Source organism: Meles meles, chromosome 19 (genome assembly GCF_922984935.1).
Source record: "Meles meles chromosome 19, mMelMel3.1 paternal haplotype, whole genome shotgun sequence".
Lineage (NCBI taxonomy): Eukaryota > Metazoa > Chordata > Mammalia > Carnivora > Mustelidae > Meles > Meles meles.
Window position 1 is genome coordinate 3,619,139 of NC_060084.1, and position 14,961 is coordinate 3,634,099.

Here is a 14,961-nt window from a genome sequence, read left to right on the forward strand (position 1 = left end):
TTTGAGATTTTAAGAACTAGGAGCCCCACACATTCACCTATACAACACAGAACGGCCCGGAGGGATGAAACCGCCAGAGGACAACACGAGCCATTTCTGGACTGGAGAATTTGGGGCCGTTTCTCTATGTGTGCTGATTGGCACTTTCTAATTTCTCTTGGAAAAATAAATTGCGAGGGGCGCCTGGGTGGCTCAGTCGTTAAGTGTCTGCCTTCGGCTCAGGTCATGATTCCCGGGATCCTGGGATCGAGCCCCGCATCAGGCTCCCTGCTCAGTGGGGAGCCTGCTTCTCCCTCTCCCTCTGCCCCTGCTTGTGTCTGGTCTCTCGCTGTGTCTTTGTCTGCCAAATAAATAAATAAAATCTTTTTAAAAGATTATTATCTATAATCTATTTCTATTATAGAAAAATAAATTGTGTTGAAAACACCAAGAGTTAAAGCTACTTTGCAGAAAAAAAAGAACCTACTAGGTATTTACAAAAAAGAATGATTTTTCGAACTCGCCTGGCTGTCACCATCTACGTTACCCTTGTAAAACGGAACACTGCGGGTTACTGAATAAATCTACGCACGGACGTCGTCCACGTGCTCGCCCTTCAAAAAGGAACTTTTCTGTAACTGCACAGATTTGCAATTTGTGCAACTACAAATGAGTTTGCTCGCTCATTCCTTCTAGCTGGACAACCAGATGAGCAACTTCCTGTTTCCCACTATTCTTTCAAGGCCTTTTGGGAACATCTTTAAGTAAGTTCTACTCATTCCTCTGCTGGGTTGTTTCCTGGGGCTCTTTTCTTCAGAGCGGGAGCAGCAGAGGCGAGAAGAGGCCACACCAGCTGCGCCTCCCGTCACCGCCCCCTCACCTGGGCGCTCACGTATCGAGCAAACCACTCGCGGCCTTTTCCATTCTCGCTGCTACAGTATTCTCCAAACTTGGCTTTCTCCTCCTGGTCCAAGTCCTCCCTGAAAGCAGCAGAGCAGGGAAAGCAACTTTCAGTCCTCGGCAACACACATGGCCAGAGTGGGGAAGAGGCAGGAGAGACAATGGGGAAGTATGGCCCCCAGCCAAGCGTGCACGCCTGGCTTACACCAGCACATCCCACCCTCTGGCGATCCTGGCTGTGTATGTGAGGAATAGAGACTAGGGGGGCCCAGGGGTCATCACAGCCAGGGTGAACAGAACGCTCAGCTGACCTCAAACCACCTCTGATCACTCATCGTGGGAGGCTAACACTCTGTCCCCAGATTTAAAGACAAGATAAAAAAGAAACAGAAGGCTGACGATCAATGAGCTCATGCAATCTTTCGTTTATTTAAGGTTTGGTAGAAAACATCTTGGTCTCATTTATCCCAAAATACCAACACCAGATGAAATCGGGGAATTTGCCAGCCAGTCTGCAGTGATTTCTGGAACGCTCTTGAAAATGCATCCGGCTCAGCTGTCCAGGCTCCATACTGCTGACAGGCGGCCGCAAACACAGATTGGCCTTCCTGACAAATTTAGCAGGCTTCTGCGCTTTCTCCCCTTTCATTAACTGGGTGTGCTCAGAGAAAGCTGACTAATTCCAGTGTTAGTCAAACAAAATTAGGAGAGAGCCACATCTACCGCTCTCCCAGAATGCGTGCAAAATCAAACACGAGTGCGTTTTGGGATCGTCCCGTATGTGGATCATCACGGAACTCTCTTCCCTATTCTAACTGCGAAGAGAACGGACACACACCTAGAAAAGGCAGACGTCCACCTCGCCAGGTTACAAACAAGGGCCCTTAATCGCTGTAGGAAATACTGGCCTCTTTACATAGCTATTTACGTAGCGTCAAGATTCTCCCTACTGCTTTAATTAAACGGGAAAATGGTCCCGTCGGTCCCTGAGCTCCTCACCCTGAAGTGTGGGCATAGAGAGTGTGGAGGTTTGGCTGAAATGCAGAGTCAGACTCAGCAGCTCTGGGTGGGGCCCAGGACTCTGCATTTCTAGCAAACTCCCAAGATGCGGCAGCTGCAGGTCCCTATCCGGGGAACGAGCAGCAAGGCCTTCAGTGACTAGCGTGTGATGGGGAAGCAGGGCAAGGCTGACATCCGAAACCCAGGAATCTGGGTTTGCAGGCTCCCCGCCCCCATGCTGAGATATTAACAAGAGTGGGGGGTGAGCTGGAGGCCTCCCCACAGACACCCCCTCCTCTGTCTGATCCCAACCGGAACTCCACTCCCTGCTGCTCCAGTGGCCAGGGCTCCTACGTACACCTTCAAGAGCCATCCAAGAAAGGCAAGAAGGAGAAGCAAGGACGGGTCCGCGTCCTGGCAGCTGCTCGAGGCTCTGCTGCCATGAGCATCGCAAGAATTATGGGTCATCGAAACCTTCGGGGCTATACCATCCCTGGCCTGAGAGTCCCTAGTCGCGGCGGTGCCCCAGCCCAGCGTGAGGCTGATGCTAACCTGCCAGGGCTCAGACTCGGGGAAGCAATCCTAGAGTCCTCCTGGATTTAGCAGAAAGGACGTGTACATGTCAGCGAAGTGGCTGGAGCCGGGGAGTGGGACAGAAGAGGCAGCGAAAGCTCCCCAAATGCTTCTACCTGCAGCCGAGGGTGGGGGCTGAGAACCACCCAGGAGGCCCACCCCTGGCCGGTGAGGGAGAGGAAGCCTGGGCTCCTTCTAGGGCAGAGCCCAGAGCGGGTCCCGGGGGCTCACCCTCCAGAGAAGATCTTCTCCACGTAGCTGCGCATGAACTCCCGGAGCTCCAAGGTCTCCTCGTCCTTGGCCGACTCGGTGCTCTGGTTGGAAGAGAAGGACTCGTTGGAGGAGGAGCGGCGGTACTGGTCCCAGGACGGGTGTGAGGGCGACTCGCCCATGTCATTCTCGCTGTCTGCAGACTCTGTGGTCTCGCTCTCCGAAGCGCCGTCGCCCTGGGAGCTGTCCCCATCCTGCAGCTTTGGAGGCAGCATCTCCAGGGGCGAGGAGGCAGACGGCTCAGTCCCGAAGTCAATCAGCGCGCCCACGGGGACCTCCGGGGCCTCCATGGTTCGGGGAGGCTTCCAGGCTGGAAGACCAGCAGACGGGACTCCCAGACGTGTCAGTGGGAGCTGGAGGCCACGCGCACGGGTTGCTTGATAGCTGCTGGCCACCAGGAGTCCTCTGGGGCAGCTCTCGTGGTCCTAAGGCATCTAGAATGGAAGACACAAAAACATGATCACCACGAGAGCTGCTCCCCGCATAAGGGGAACTTAGCGCTGAGAATCCAGACTCCAAAGAACGAATGAGGCCACAAATTTCCTGAAAAGAGAACAGGCTCCAAACTTCTAGAATCTGGGTCATCACTACATGGACATCTTTCCCTACGGCTTCCTGCTAGACACCCGGCACACACAGGCACTCAGTAACTGTTTCCTGAACAGCGACAAGCAGGACTTCTCCCGACTACACCTATGACTTCAAAGCCACTGCACCTGCTGGCCCTCTCCCTGCTCTGGCCCACCCGACCGACGCCAGTAAATAAAAAGGCCAACCCCGGGCTAGAATCAGAAAATCACCAGGGACACCTCTGCCCACTCACTGCCATGTCACTGGCGATGGGAGATGGTGTCGCCCGGCGTGTTGGGAAAGCCGCCTCCGTTAAGCATGTGGGCCCCTCCCTTCCTGGCCATGCATCTCTCCCTTCCTGGGCTCCCACCTGAAGACGCTTCTCCTCAAGGCCCGGAACCTTCCCAGGCTGCCAGACAGATGCCCCTTTTCATATCACTCACGACCCCACCCCCAGCTTCTGCGAGTCATCTGCTGCCCAGACCCAGCCTCTCCTTCCCCGCCTTCCCCCACACCTGCAGGAGGAGGACACCTGGATGAAGGCACGTGTCTCACGGTGCCTGGTCCTTCCAACTCCCCCTTCCCCACTCCACCCCGTCTCCCTGCCTCACCCTGCCCAGATGTTGTCCATCCCCCACGGGGACACGGTGACGCCTCTTCTGAGCAGCTCACTCCAGCCCTGATCAAAACTATTCCCGATGCCCGCGTGCAGCTCCAGCATTGTGCCTACCCCCATTCATGGTGCCGCTTGTGTGGCGGATAGGTGTGCCCGTTTCTGTTCGTCCCGCCACAGTCTACACACCTCTGGAGCCATGGGCTGTCCTGTGCAGTCTCCACTACGGGTGTTCGCCGCGCGTCTGCGAACGGACCAATGGACCGACAGGGCTGCGCGTGAACGTACCCCGAGAGCTGGGGACTGGGCTCCAGGATGCAGGCGGCACAGCGCGAGACCTGGGGCTGGACTCTGCATCTAAACCAGGTTTCCTGACTGCCAGCTGGGGGCGTCGCCTACCAGGTCTGGGACCCGCCCTCCCCGGGGCGAGCCGCAGACAGCTCAGCACGAAGCCAGAGCCCTTCTGATGCATGAGCTCCTCCAGGCAAGGGCAGCCTCAAGACTGGGCCTGCCCCCTCGGCCCCCTCCGCAGACCCCGAATGTCTAGGACACCCCGGCAGGCAGGTGGCCGCCGCTGCGGTACTGGTGATCTTCTGAGGGTGATTTGATACTAGACCGCGTCTGCTGCCTGTTAAGAACGTAATGTTCACGAATCGATCATGGGTTCCTCCAAAGTGCCCAGCTCAGGATATTTTTAAACGCCCTGAGTCAGAGAGATGGAACGGCTGGCTGGCTCCTCGCTGTCGCAGTGGGAACAGTACACTTTGAGGAGATCCTATGACGCGTACCTTGGTTCAAAAAAGAGAAGCATAAACCTCCACTCGAAAGAGCCGTCGGGGCCCGGAGAGAAACACGGAGTTGTGAGGAGCTCGGGAGACAGGACCACCACCCAGAGAGGCGGACGCCGAGGGGGCCAGTCTGAGGCCGGTTCAGCCCTGGTCCCCCTCCTGCCACCTGTGCCCGTGGCCTCCGCTCCCTGAGCCAGGGTCTCCCCGTCTGAGACACTGTGGTCGGGCTCACATTCTAATAATGCCCTTCCAGCCACCACATTCTCAGACTCTCCAGGGCACAGAAAATCACACCTACGACAACACACTGGGCATTCCAAATGGAAAAATCAGATACCAGGAAGATCTCGTTCGTAGTCGTTATGACAGGAAAATGGGGTCAAATGATCTGTGTTATAAATTCCCCCGAAACCAACTGAAAACTGTTCTAAGAAGGAGTACAAACGACTCAGACAAGTCACGTAAGAAAGTCTCTTACTAAATGCTCAGACAACGCTTCAGCCTACGCTGCTAACCGCGCACGTAGAGAGGCACGTTGAAACAGCTAGGTGGCATCTTAAATGACCGCATGAGCAAAAACTTGAAAATGCAAACGAAATACTGGTGAGGTTATGGTAAAGTTGAAACTCTCAAGCCGTCCTGAAAATAGGGATAAATAAGACTCTGGAAAGTGTGTTTGTTTGCTTATGTATTTATGCATGCACTCTCCGTGCCTAACGTGGGACTCGAACCCTCGACCCCAGAGATCAAGAGTCCCGGGCTCTTCCAACGGAGCCAGCCAGGCACCCCTAGAAACTATTTTCTGTAATTTTTATTATTTTATCCTCTGATCCAGGAATTCAAATTCTTGAAATTTATCCTAAGAAAATAATTTAAAACCCTCAAAACCGGTTACATGGAGGAAAAAATGCTCCTTGCAACAGTACTTCTAATCCTGATACACTGGGGGGGGGGTGGATCTGAATACAGGAAAATGGCAAATACGTTCTAACAATTTGGTGCAACAGTAATGAGTGAATGACGCAGTTGTAAGCCATCAGAACGTCAGTGAATGATGCTCACTTTACAGCTCAGTAAACAAAATAACCTGCCGTCAATGAGTATTAACGGAACCCCACAGCACGCCGTCCTTTGCAGTGGGTGCTAGGAATGCTGGAGTGCACAAGTTTTAATATCCCTAAAATAACAATAAAGCATATGTACAAAAAGGGCTGGAAAAGAAGACAGAAGTGTATATAGTCCTGTAACTGAGGTCATTTTTCCTTTTGATTTTGCTCTTGGTCATAATGACACAGTTTGCAATAAATAAAACACTGGGAGGGAAAGGAAACAAATTTCTGTATCTGGAAACAGTTTCTAGCAGTCAGAAGGGCTGCACCGATTTAGCCAAGCAGAACGAACACCCCAGCATCAGGACCGCAGGGTCAGAGCAAACCATCCTGGCTATTTCTGGTCCAGCCCGAGGCTGGCAAGCGGCTCTCCCAGCATCTCCCTCTCTCGAAATTCTGGGAGTGTGAGTCATCCTTTCCCAGAAGCCTCCTGTGTGGGCTCAGGCAGGAGGGACAGAGCGACAGGGAGAGGCAGAAAGTGAGAGGCCCGACTGTTGGGTAGAGAGAGGTGGCGGACGTCCCGGGCTGCGGTGTGCAGAGCAGACCTCCGTCTCCACGCCCCGCTGTCCCCTCAGCCCAGACATCTCCTCTCTGGCGCGGAGAGAAGGCAGGGGCGTCGAGTCTGCTCACGGAGCTGAGAGACCAGGGGAGCGGCCATGTGTGGTTAAGGGCCTTGGAAGCACGCCCACCCTCTTCCTTCAGGAAGGAAACGTAATCACGGGCCTCAGCGCGGGTCGAGGCGACGGTCGCTCTGAACACACCAGGATCGCACACCTCGCGAGACTCGGAGTTGGGCCAGCCAGAGAACACAGCGGGAACCAGCCCTGCCGTCCCCGGCCAGAGCTACACTCGGGAGGGCAGGCCCAGCCGCACCAGATCTAAAGAACTTTCCAAAGAAGGGCCGAAATGCACGATGTGAGACCCTCCAAGTCCGCAACACTGGCAACTAATTTACATTTATTTCAGAACGTGCAGCGGCCTGAAGAAAACACACCTGCGGATTGTGCAGACCCTCTGCCTTGCTCTCTGCAGAAGGAAGATTCCGGAGCCCCGGCGGGGCCCCAGGCTCCGAGACCCAGGCGGTCAAGTCACAGCAGGATCTTTGCCACTACGGACCGTGTATATTAAAAATGATCTTCTGGAGCCTCGACGCAGAAGCAACCTTCCTGCAACTGTAGTTTTGCAGTTCATTTTCTGGGCCTTACAGCACGAGTTTCTACCCACCAAACTAGGAGAAAATTTTAGGTCCACCAATGACCCAAAGACCTTAACCACCCACGTGCTCATTCAACAAGTATTTCTTTTATCTTTGCTTTAAGTAAGCTTTACACCCAATGTGGGGCTCGAACCCACGACCCTGAGATCAAGAGTCGTGAGTTCTACCGGCCGAGCCAGCCAGGCGCCCTGGACAGTGTTTACTGAGCAGCTGGGAACGCAGGCGTGAACAAGGCGGGAAGGAGCGTCTGGTCACGTGTCGGGGTGCAGGCTAAGACATGGGTGGTGGCGGTGGGGAAGGGCAGGGGAGGGCTCGTAAGAGACAGCTTATAAAATGGGAACCCAAACAAGAACTTCCGGGGGCACTGAGCACTACGGAGAGTCTCCAGGCAACGTCTCTGAGAGCCCCGAGAAGTGCTTCTTCGGACTGGGAGCAGGGGAGGCGGATGCGAGCTGAGAGGGAAGGAGGACCTGCCAAGAAGACTCAAGGGTCCTCTGACAGGAGAGAGGTCTGGGCAGAGGTGAGGGTCTGCACAGAGGCCCTTGGCAGCAGTAACTTTGGAAAGTTCAGGAATCAGGGGGCTGATGAGCGGAGGGGCACGGCTCACGGAGCAGAGGTTGGCCAGGCGTGTGGGGAGGGCTTGTCGGCCCCCCACCCCGGGGCCGGGCTCACGGCAGCCTCGGGACCAGCTTAAATACCGGCAGCCACATGCACAGGACAGGAGCACACAGGACAGGGCGGGGTGGGGGGTTGGGGGGAGGCTGGCCGAGGTGGAAACATCCTGGTGGGAGGTTCCTGACCTCCTGCCCTCCCCTCCCCAACCCCTGCCGCCAGTCCTTTCCCGCCACTGCAGAGGGAAGTGGGAAGGAGGCTGCCCTCTTGCAGCTGCCCAGCCACATCCCCATAGGGCCCTGCTCCAGCTCTGATTTCCCCAGCGCCCTGGAGCCACCCGCGCCAGGGTTTCTCCAGCCGGTAGGCCTTGAGCAACCAGATGAGGCTTCCTGGGTATGGATCCGGAACTCGCTGTAGCTCTGCCCTCGGGCAACTCCCTCGCGTTCAGTGTCTCCGAGAGCAGTCGGATGTGCTGTCTCCCCTCGCTCACCCGCGGCCCCAACTCGCTGGCCCACGTGTCCAGCCCGTCCTTCACCTCACGACGCCCGTCGGTCAAGGCCCAGAGACTCACTCCCAGGCCCAGGCACACCAGCACGCGCAATCCAACCGCATGTCGACCGAGAAGCCCCTGCCTTTGACCACCACGCCACCCCCCTACAGCTACCTCTTTGGTGCTCCCCTGGGGCTCCATTTCTAGAAGTGGGGTTGCTGGGTCAGAGCTCTGCACGTGACGAGGGCTGACGATGAACGCTACCAAGTGACCTTCCCCGAGCCTGTACTGCGGCTACACAGCCGCAGAGGGTTTCACGTCTGCACCGTCCTTTCAACTGTAAGGTCAAAACGCCACCTCGCCTCCCGGGTTCAGAACTCTGATCCATTTGCTTCCCTCTGGGTCAAGTGCGGGGTAGCCTGCGAGGAAGGGCAGGCCCATTCTGCAGAAGAGGGGACTGAGGCCAGCTGTGTCTCTGCCGCAGAACCTCCCCAAGCCCTAGCCTTCGACACCGGCGTGTGGCTGGAGTATTCTGCCTGATGATGGCCTAAACAGAGAAAGCCAGCCTCCTCCCTCGGGCTCCAGCTCCACTCGGACTCACACCTGGAAAGCCATTTTTTTCTTAAATTTTATTTTTAAGCAATTTCTGCAGCCAACATGGGGTCTGAACCCACAACCGCGAGATCAGGAGTCTCAGGCCCCACCGGCTGGAGCCGGCCAGGCGCCCCTGGGAAAGTCACTGAAGTCAGGACCAGTTCCTATTTCTGGAAAATGTGAATGTCAATTTTTCTTTTTCTAGACTCATTTGGAGTATTAGCAAGATAAATGAGATAATACGTGGCCGGGCTACGGAGCTGTGTTACTGTCCTCCTCACGCACCGGGAGAAGCTGAACGAGAGCCTGGCCACGGCCACGTCAAGACGGCTGAGAGACGACGCTGATGCGGTGTTATCAGAACAGCCGACACTTTCCGAGGCACAAAGATGCATAAGAATGTTGTCTTGGACCCCTCCGTCAAGTGGCTGGGCACGACTGCGTTTTTATTGCCATTTCAGAGACGAGAAGTCTGCGGCTGGGGGAGGCGGGAGCATGGCTACGTGGAGTCACCTGTGGGCAGGTACGGAGCCGGACCACCTACAGGTCTAGGACCAGAGTCAAAAGTCCCTCAGTGGCTACCTGAGCTTCTGCTCCACTTTGACCTCTCTGCAGCCCCCAGGTGAACGTGCACACCCCTCCCTGATCTTGATCACTAACAGTCCTTGACCCTGAGACGCCAGTCCTAAGACTTTCAGCCCCACGTGCCTCCAGCGAAGGACCTGTCCAAACGCAGAGAAGGTGAGGGTCTCGGGTATGAACCAGAATATCAGCACCTCTCCCCGGCAGCCATCAGACTCACGTAAGCTCTGGGATTTAATCCCTGAAGGACGGTTTGCCCCCAGGGGTGGGCACCCTTCTGCATGCAGGCAGCCTTCTTTACCCAGCATCGGCTGGATGCCACCCACAGCTCAACCAGAACAGGCAGCCTGGCTAACGGGGTGCCCCAATCCTCACCCCATGAAGCACAGCCCAAGGAGCTTAGCAAAGATGCTTTGACCCCACAACCAGGGTTCCCAAACTGGTGCCAGGACACCCTGGGATACCTGAGCAAACTCACAGGGGTGCTGTGGGATATTTCATTTATTTTGAGGGAAAACACAGCAATACTCGACATCCTCCAGACACGGACCGAACTACTGGCTCAAGGTCGCTCCCAGTTTCACCCTTAGGTCACGCCATATTCCTTTCTGCAACTCCCGTCTTTGCAAAGCTGAATTTTCTGCAGTTATGAAAAGCAAGTAGTGCCCGAAGATCAGTACGGAACAAGGAAAGAGAACGGCCATGTCTAATGAAGAATGACATGAAAAACAGTTTTCAAATGGTGTCATGGGGCGACGAGGGGTTCCCCCAAAGGTGCCCACGTCCCCATCCCCAGAACCTACAAATACGTGACCTTCCACGGCAAAGGGACCTTGCAGATAGTGTGGGGCCGTGGGATGATCCTGGATGATTCAGGGGGGCCCATCACAGTCACAAGGGTCCTTAGGAGAGAGAGACAGGAGGGCCAGAGTCAGGGCAAGACTGGAATGATGCTTTGATGCCGGCTTTGCAGCTGGAGGAGGCCGATGAACCAAGGAATTCGGGCGCCTCTAGAATCTAAAAGCTCGAGGGATAAGAGTCTCCTCTGGGGCCTCCAGAAGGAACCTGACCTGCCCACCCCTCGTCATTAGCCCCAACAGACTGACTTTGAACTTCCACCCCCAGAACTCTAGGACAGTAAATGTGTGAGATTTTACGCCACAGAGTTTGTGGAAATTCATTAAATCAGCTGTAGGAAGCTAACAAAGACAGCTAGTACGTGGTTGGGACGTAAGGACCCACAGAGGTGCCCAGTATTGGCTTTAGCCTCAAAGTGTCAGGACAAAACGAGCAAGACACTACGGTGCCATGAGCGTGGTGCCCTCCGGGCCTGGGCCCACGCCTGAGCCAAATCCCGTGTCTGCCACGTGGGCCTTGAACCCGATCCAGGCTTCACACGGGTCCCTGTGGAACGGACACGGCCCAGAACAAGTGCAGCTTGTGGGGACCACGCGGTTTCCATCTCCCTCCATCGTGAACACATCATGAGAGAAAAGTCTGGAAACAGAAGGGGGGATAAAGCCTCTGGACGGCAGTATGCCTCAAACACCATCTCCATTTCTGTGTCTTTCCTTCCTGTTTTGGTGCTTGTATGCGACCACGCCGAGGGAGGTCTGAGTGTGCTGTGTGCCGAGGGCCTGGCTAACCCTCTCCCATCTGCAAACATGCAGGTGACCTTGCTGAAGGGACTTTGCTCATCCCCCAAAGAACGTTTAATTTCCAGTAGACCTAAGGGCAGGTCAACAGGGCACAGCAGGAATGAGGGGGAAACAGACCCCTGGCTTAGATTTCTGGTCTCTGGGGCTGCCTTGAAACAGGGGAACCTGATCAATCATGAGGTCACCATTTGGCTTTGCTCCGCTATTATCAGACCTAAGAAAGGATGGTTTCCAGGAAGACCGAGCCTACGAAACTGCTAGAGAGGAGGAGACGGAGAAGGAAGAGAAAGTTAAGTGGGATCATCCTGTAGGGAAAGGCGCGGCTAGCACGGCTGAATGCGGGAGCCACCAAGGTTATCTGGAAGCCCCTTCGCTTCACTGTGCTCGGTGCTCGAGCTGCTTCCACATCCCCCTCCTCCCACCAGCTTGCCACAAATAATCAGCTTCAGCCACAGCGCTCCCTGCTCAGTGGGCATTTGCTCCACACAATGCTTGTTCCCCTCGCGCCCCGCCCCCACAGTCAGAGAAGGGCCCTAGTGGGCTGGCCTGGGGCAGGCAGCAGTGTGGAAGCCCCAGGAGCTCCCCTATAGAGCTGGGTCCTCCAGCGCCCCCAGAGCTCAGTCACTAGCCCCAGCTGGTAAGAACACGCTTCCTGTCGCTCCGAACATCTCACGCCATGAGACCACAAGGGCTCTCATCTGCCTCTGCTCGGGGTTGGGGGTTGGGGGGGCGGAGCGGCTCAGCCCTCGGGCTCCCGACTAGTCCATCTGCTCATGGCCTTCTGGCCGGCTGATGGCGGACTGCGCCTCTGAAGCAGGAAGAGAGGTCTGGGCCGTCTGGGGCTACGAAGCAGTGGTCATTCCAGGGCATGAATCCGTGTCCAATAGGAAATGTTACCAGTGTCCTTTTAGATGTCAGTGTGCTCGGGCAGCTGCCAGACACGGATTTCTATCTAGTCGGTGTGGATCTAGGGCAACTTGAGGCCCGTGGAATCAAACAACAACAGTAACAACGACACCCATTCCCAAAGCCGGGCAAGGAGCTTAGTGGAGTTTCCTGGTAGCCAAAGTGAAAAAGAGAAGTGATGTGGGAAACCAAGGCAGAAGACAAATTATTACATTTCCTTACTCCCTACAGCCAGGGGACAAGTCCTTGGGACCGGTAGAGGGACATTCCTCTAGGGACTCAGCTGCCTCCATGATCAGACTTTGCTAAGGGCAGAAGCAACCCTAGCCCCACCCCCTCCCACCCAGGATCCCCTAAGTCTACTTTAACATATCAAAATGCCTTTAGAAATTTCCTCTATCTCTAAACCCCCCAAGCATAGGGTCCATCCATATACACCTGAAGGGTCTCCTGACGCAGGTTTTATTAGATGGTAATAAATGACCTTTTCCCATCAATAGCCCAAGGCCTTGGAAACCTTGCTTCCAAAATTTCTTGAGACTGATGCTATCCCTAACCCCCTCCCAACCTGAAAGTCTATAATGGGCCAGTCCTTATGACCCTGGGGCAGCTATTTCTGCCCCCGGGTCCTGTCCCTGGGTCCGGTCCCGGGCTTTAATAAAAACCACCTTTTGGCACCAAAGACATCTCAAGAATTCTTTCTGGGCCACGGGCTCCGAACCCTAACGTTCTTTCCTACATCAGGACGCACACTGGGTCATACAGTTCTTTCCATTCTGACACATTCATCTGCAGAGGAACTGTTTCCAGACACTGAAGTCAAAAGCAAGATTGTCAAGGGAGTCCTCATATGAGGAAACTGCTGATTACTGTCCTGAGGTCTGTAAGAGTTACAAGCCTCCATAAAAGAAACAGAGAGGTTGAACATACATTTTTAAGTGCCTCTCCGAAAGTCTGAAGGCGTACGTTACATCAGCTCAGCGCAGGTGTTAGCCTGGCTGGAGCACTCGACTGGGGTGAAGGTTAGGTGTTCTGGCGTCCTGATGGGATAACCCAACGGGAGCCACATGCTGCCCTTCCCAGGGGGGGAGGACAGTCCTTTGGCTGGCGCCCTCCCTCGGACACAGACAGCAGCGGGCTGGCTGCAGGGGCTACCCCCCTCATTGCGAGGCCGGCGGCAGCTCTCCGCCCCGTCTCCGCAGCCATGCTCGGGCACCCCTGGCTTCCCCGCAGGACGGGCTGCTCACGGGTGGCCCTCTACAAGGACATGCCTCTGAGCCGGGCACCTGGCAGAAGTGTTCTGACTCCAGAGTGTCAGGGAGACTCCCTAGTGGGCCGAGCCTCTTCACGGCCTGGGGTTAGTGACCTCAGGGCTGCGCCCCCCCAGGAGAGGCTTCCGGCACATAATAATTGCACAGAGAGTGTCTGTTGTTGTGGGAATCTCCGAGGCCAGAGTTCAAAGGGGATCACAGGTCACAGGCTGCACATGCCAAGTTAGCTGGCCCGCCCGCCCACCCAGTCCTAATCACGGGCACACGCTTCCCCCATTGCCCTTGGCCTCCGCGAAGGAAGGAGCCGAAGGAAGGTAGGGGGAAAATGCCACTGCCCACACTTTTACAACTGAAAGCAGGAAAAACTGTAGGATCACTACTGACCTTTCAGTCCATAAAGCTGGCAAGTCCTGCCCCTAAGCCATTCTGCTAGGCTGCACGGGGAGACCACACAATTCCTGACCTCAACGGGCTTCCAACATAACCCACGCCTGCCACAATCGAACGGAAACAAACCTGTTTCTTGCCTAGGTGCAAAGAAGGGTAGTTTGCAGACCCAGTTTTTACAAGATGCACGCTCAGGAGGGACAGTAAGATGAGGATCCGACAGGCAGGATCCTCATCTGGTCCCGACAGGCAGGGGCCCCAGCACAGGACAGGGTAGGGGCCTGGCGGAGATGAAGGCTCGGAAGAAGCAAGACCACACCCGCTGGCAAGGAGCGTGTTAGAAGGCTGGGTCTGTTTCTGCTAAGTAGAGGCCTGGAGAGAAGCGCCCTTGGAGAGTCCGGACATTTCCAATGGGGTGGCCTGTGGAACACAGTGAGCTACCACTGTATGGCGGCCCTGTGGGTAACGTCGTACGGTCGTGTCCAAATCTGAAACCGAAGGCTTCCAAGGCATTCAGACCGATGGGCAACGTGTCCAGAGGTAGCCTCCCAGCTGTGGGCTTTTGTAGTATGTCACTGACGGGAGGAGCACGGGGTGGAGGTCTGGGGAGGGACAAGGGTGCCTGTGGCCATTTGGGATCCACATTCTGGACCCTGGATCCCAACCCCAGACCCTCGTGTCAGCTATTCCAACGCAACTCTTGGCTCCCCTGAGTGAGGACATACCTGGCACGTGGACACGTGAAACCAGACGGCGGCAGCTCCCCAGAGCGCCCAGGCTAGACACGTTCTTGGGGATCACGAGGCAGGAGCACTGAGAGGGCAGAGGAGGGCAAAGCGGAGGTGGCCAGAGGGGGAGCCGCGCAGGAAAGGGACACCAGCAGGTGCGGTAGAAGGGGAGCATGGGGTCAGCCTGAAGCCCAGCACGACACACCAGCTTAGGGGCTTTAACGGGGCAGGAGCCCACGCCGGTCAAAGGGCCTGGAACGGAGCGTGTGGCTGCCACAGTGATGCATTACAAGGCCCAGCCCTTGCAGGGGAAGCCTCCACGATCTCTCTTCTCTGAACGAGTGAAGATGACAGGAGGGGGAGATGTGACAGGGACAAATGTGGCAACCTCACTTCTAGAGGCGAAGGAAGGAGACGCTGCGAAGAGATTGAGGGGGGACAGCCGAGTCACGGAGTCCCTGGTGGATACTAACAGGGCAGCTCTGTGAGCCCCGACAGAGGGACGTGGTGAGGACCAAGGTCACACTCTGAGCCAACCTCATCTCCGGCGCTGTGTTTGTGTCTTACACACTCGTAGATCTGGGGGATACGGTGCAAATTGTACACTGGGGTATACTTTCAGCAAGGTGCTGGACAAATTCATTACAGCTCTGAAATGAACACACGGGGCCTGAATATTGTGAAAACTGGGTTGATTCGTAAATGCTGTATTTCAT

The 14,961-nt window shown here is 55.6% G+C and overlaps 1 protein-coding gene across 5 annotated transcripts in view; it reads right to left on the reverse strand.

The window, feature by feature from the left end:
* KIAA0513 (KIAA0513 ortholog) overlaps positions 1 to 14,961 on the reverse strand; it is a 59,355-nt gene that overhangs the window by 16,578 nt on the left and 27,816 nt on the right. For all 5 annotated transcript variants that reach the window (XM_045987007.1, XM_045987002.1, XM_045987003.1 and 2 more), the window contains exons 2-3: positions 2,683 to 3,155; positions 860 to 959 (exon numbers count right to left, since the gene is read on the reverse strand). In XM_045987007.1, the coding sequence (XP_045842963.1) occupies positions 860 to 959; positions 2,683 to 3,011 (429 nt within the window). In that variant the 5' untranslated portion in view covers positions 3,012 to 3,155. The remainder of the gene's footprint in view (positions 1 to 859; positions 960 to 2,682; positions 3,156 to 14,961) is intronic.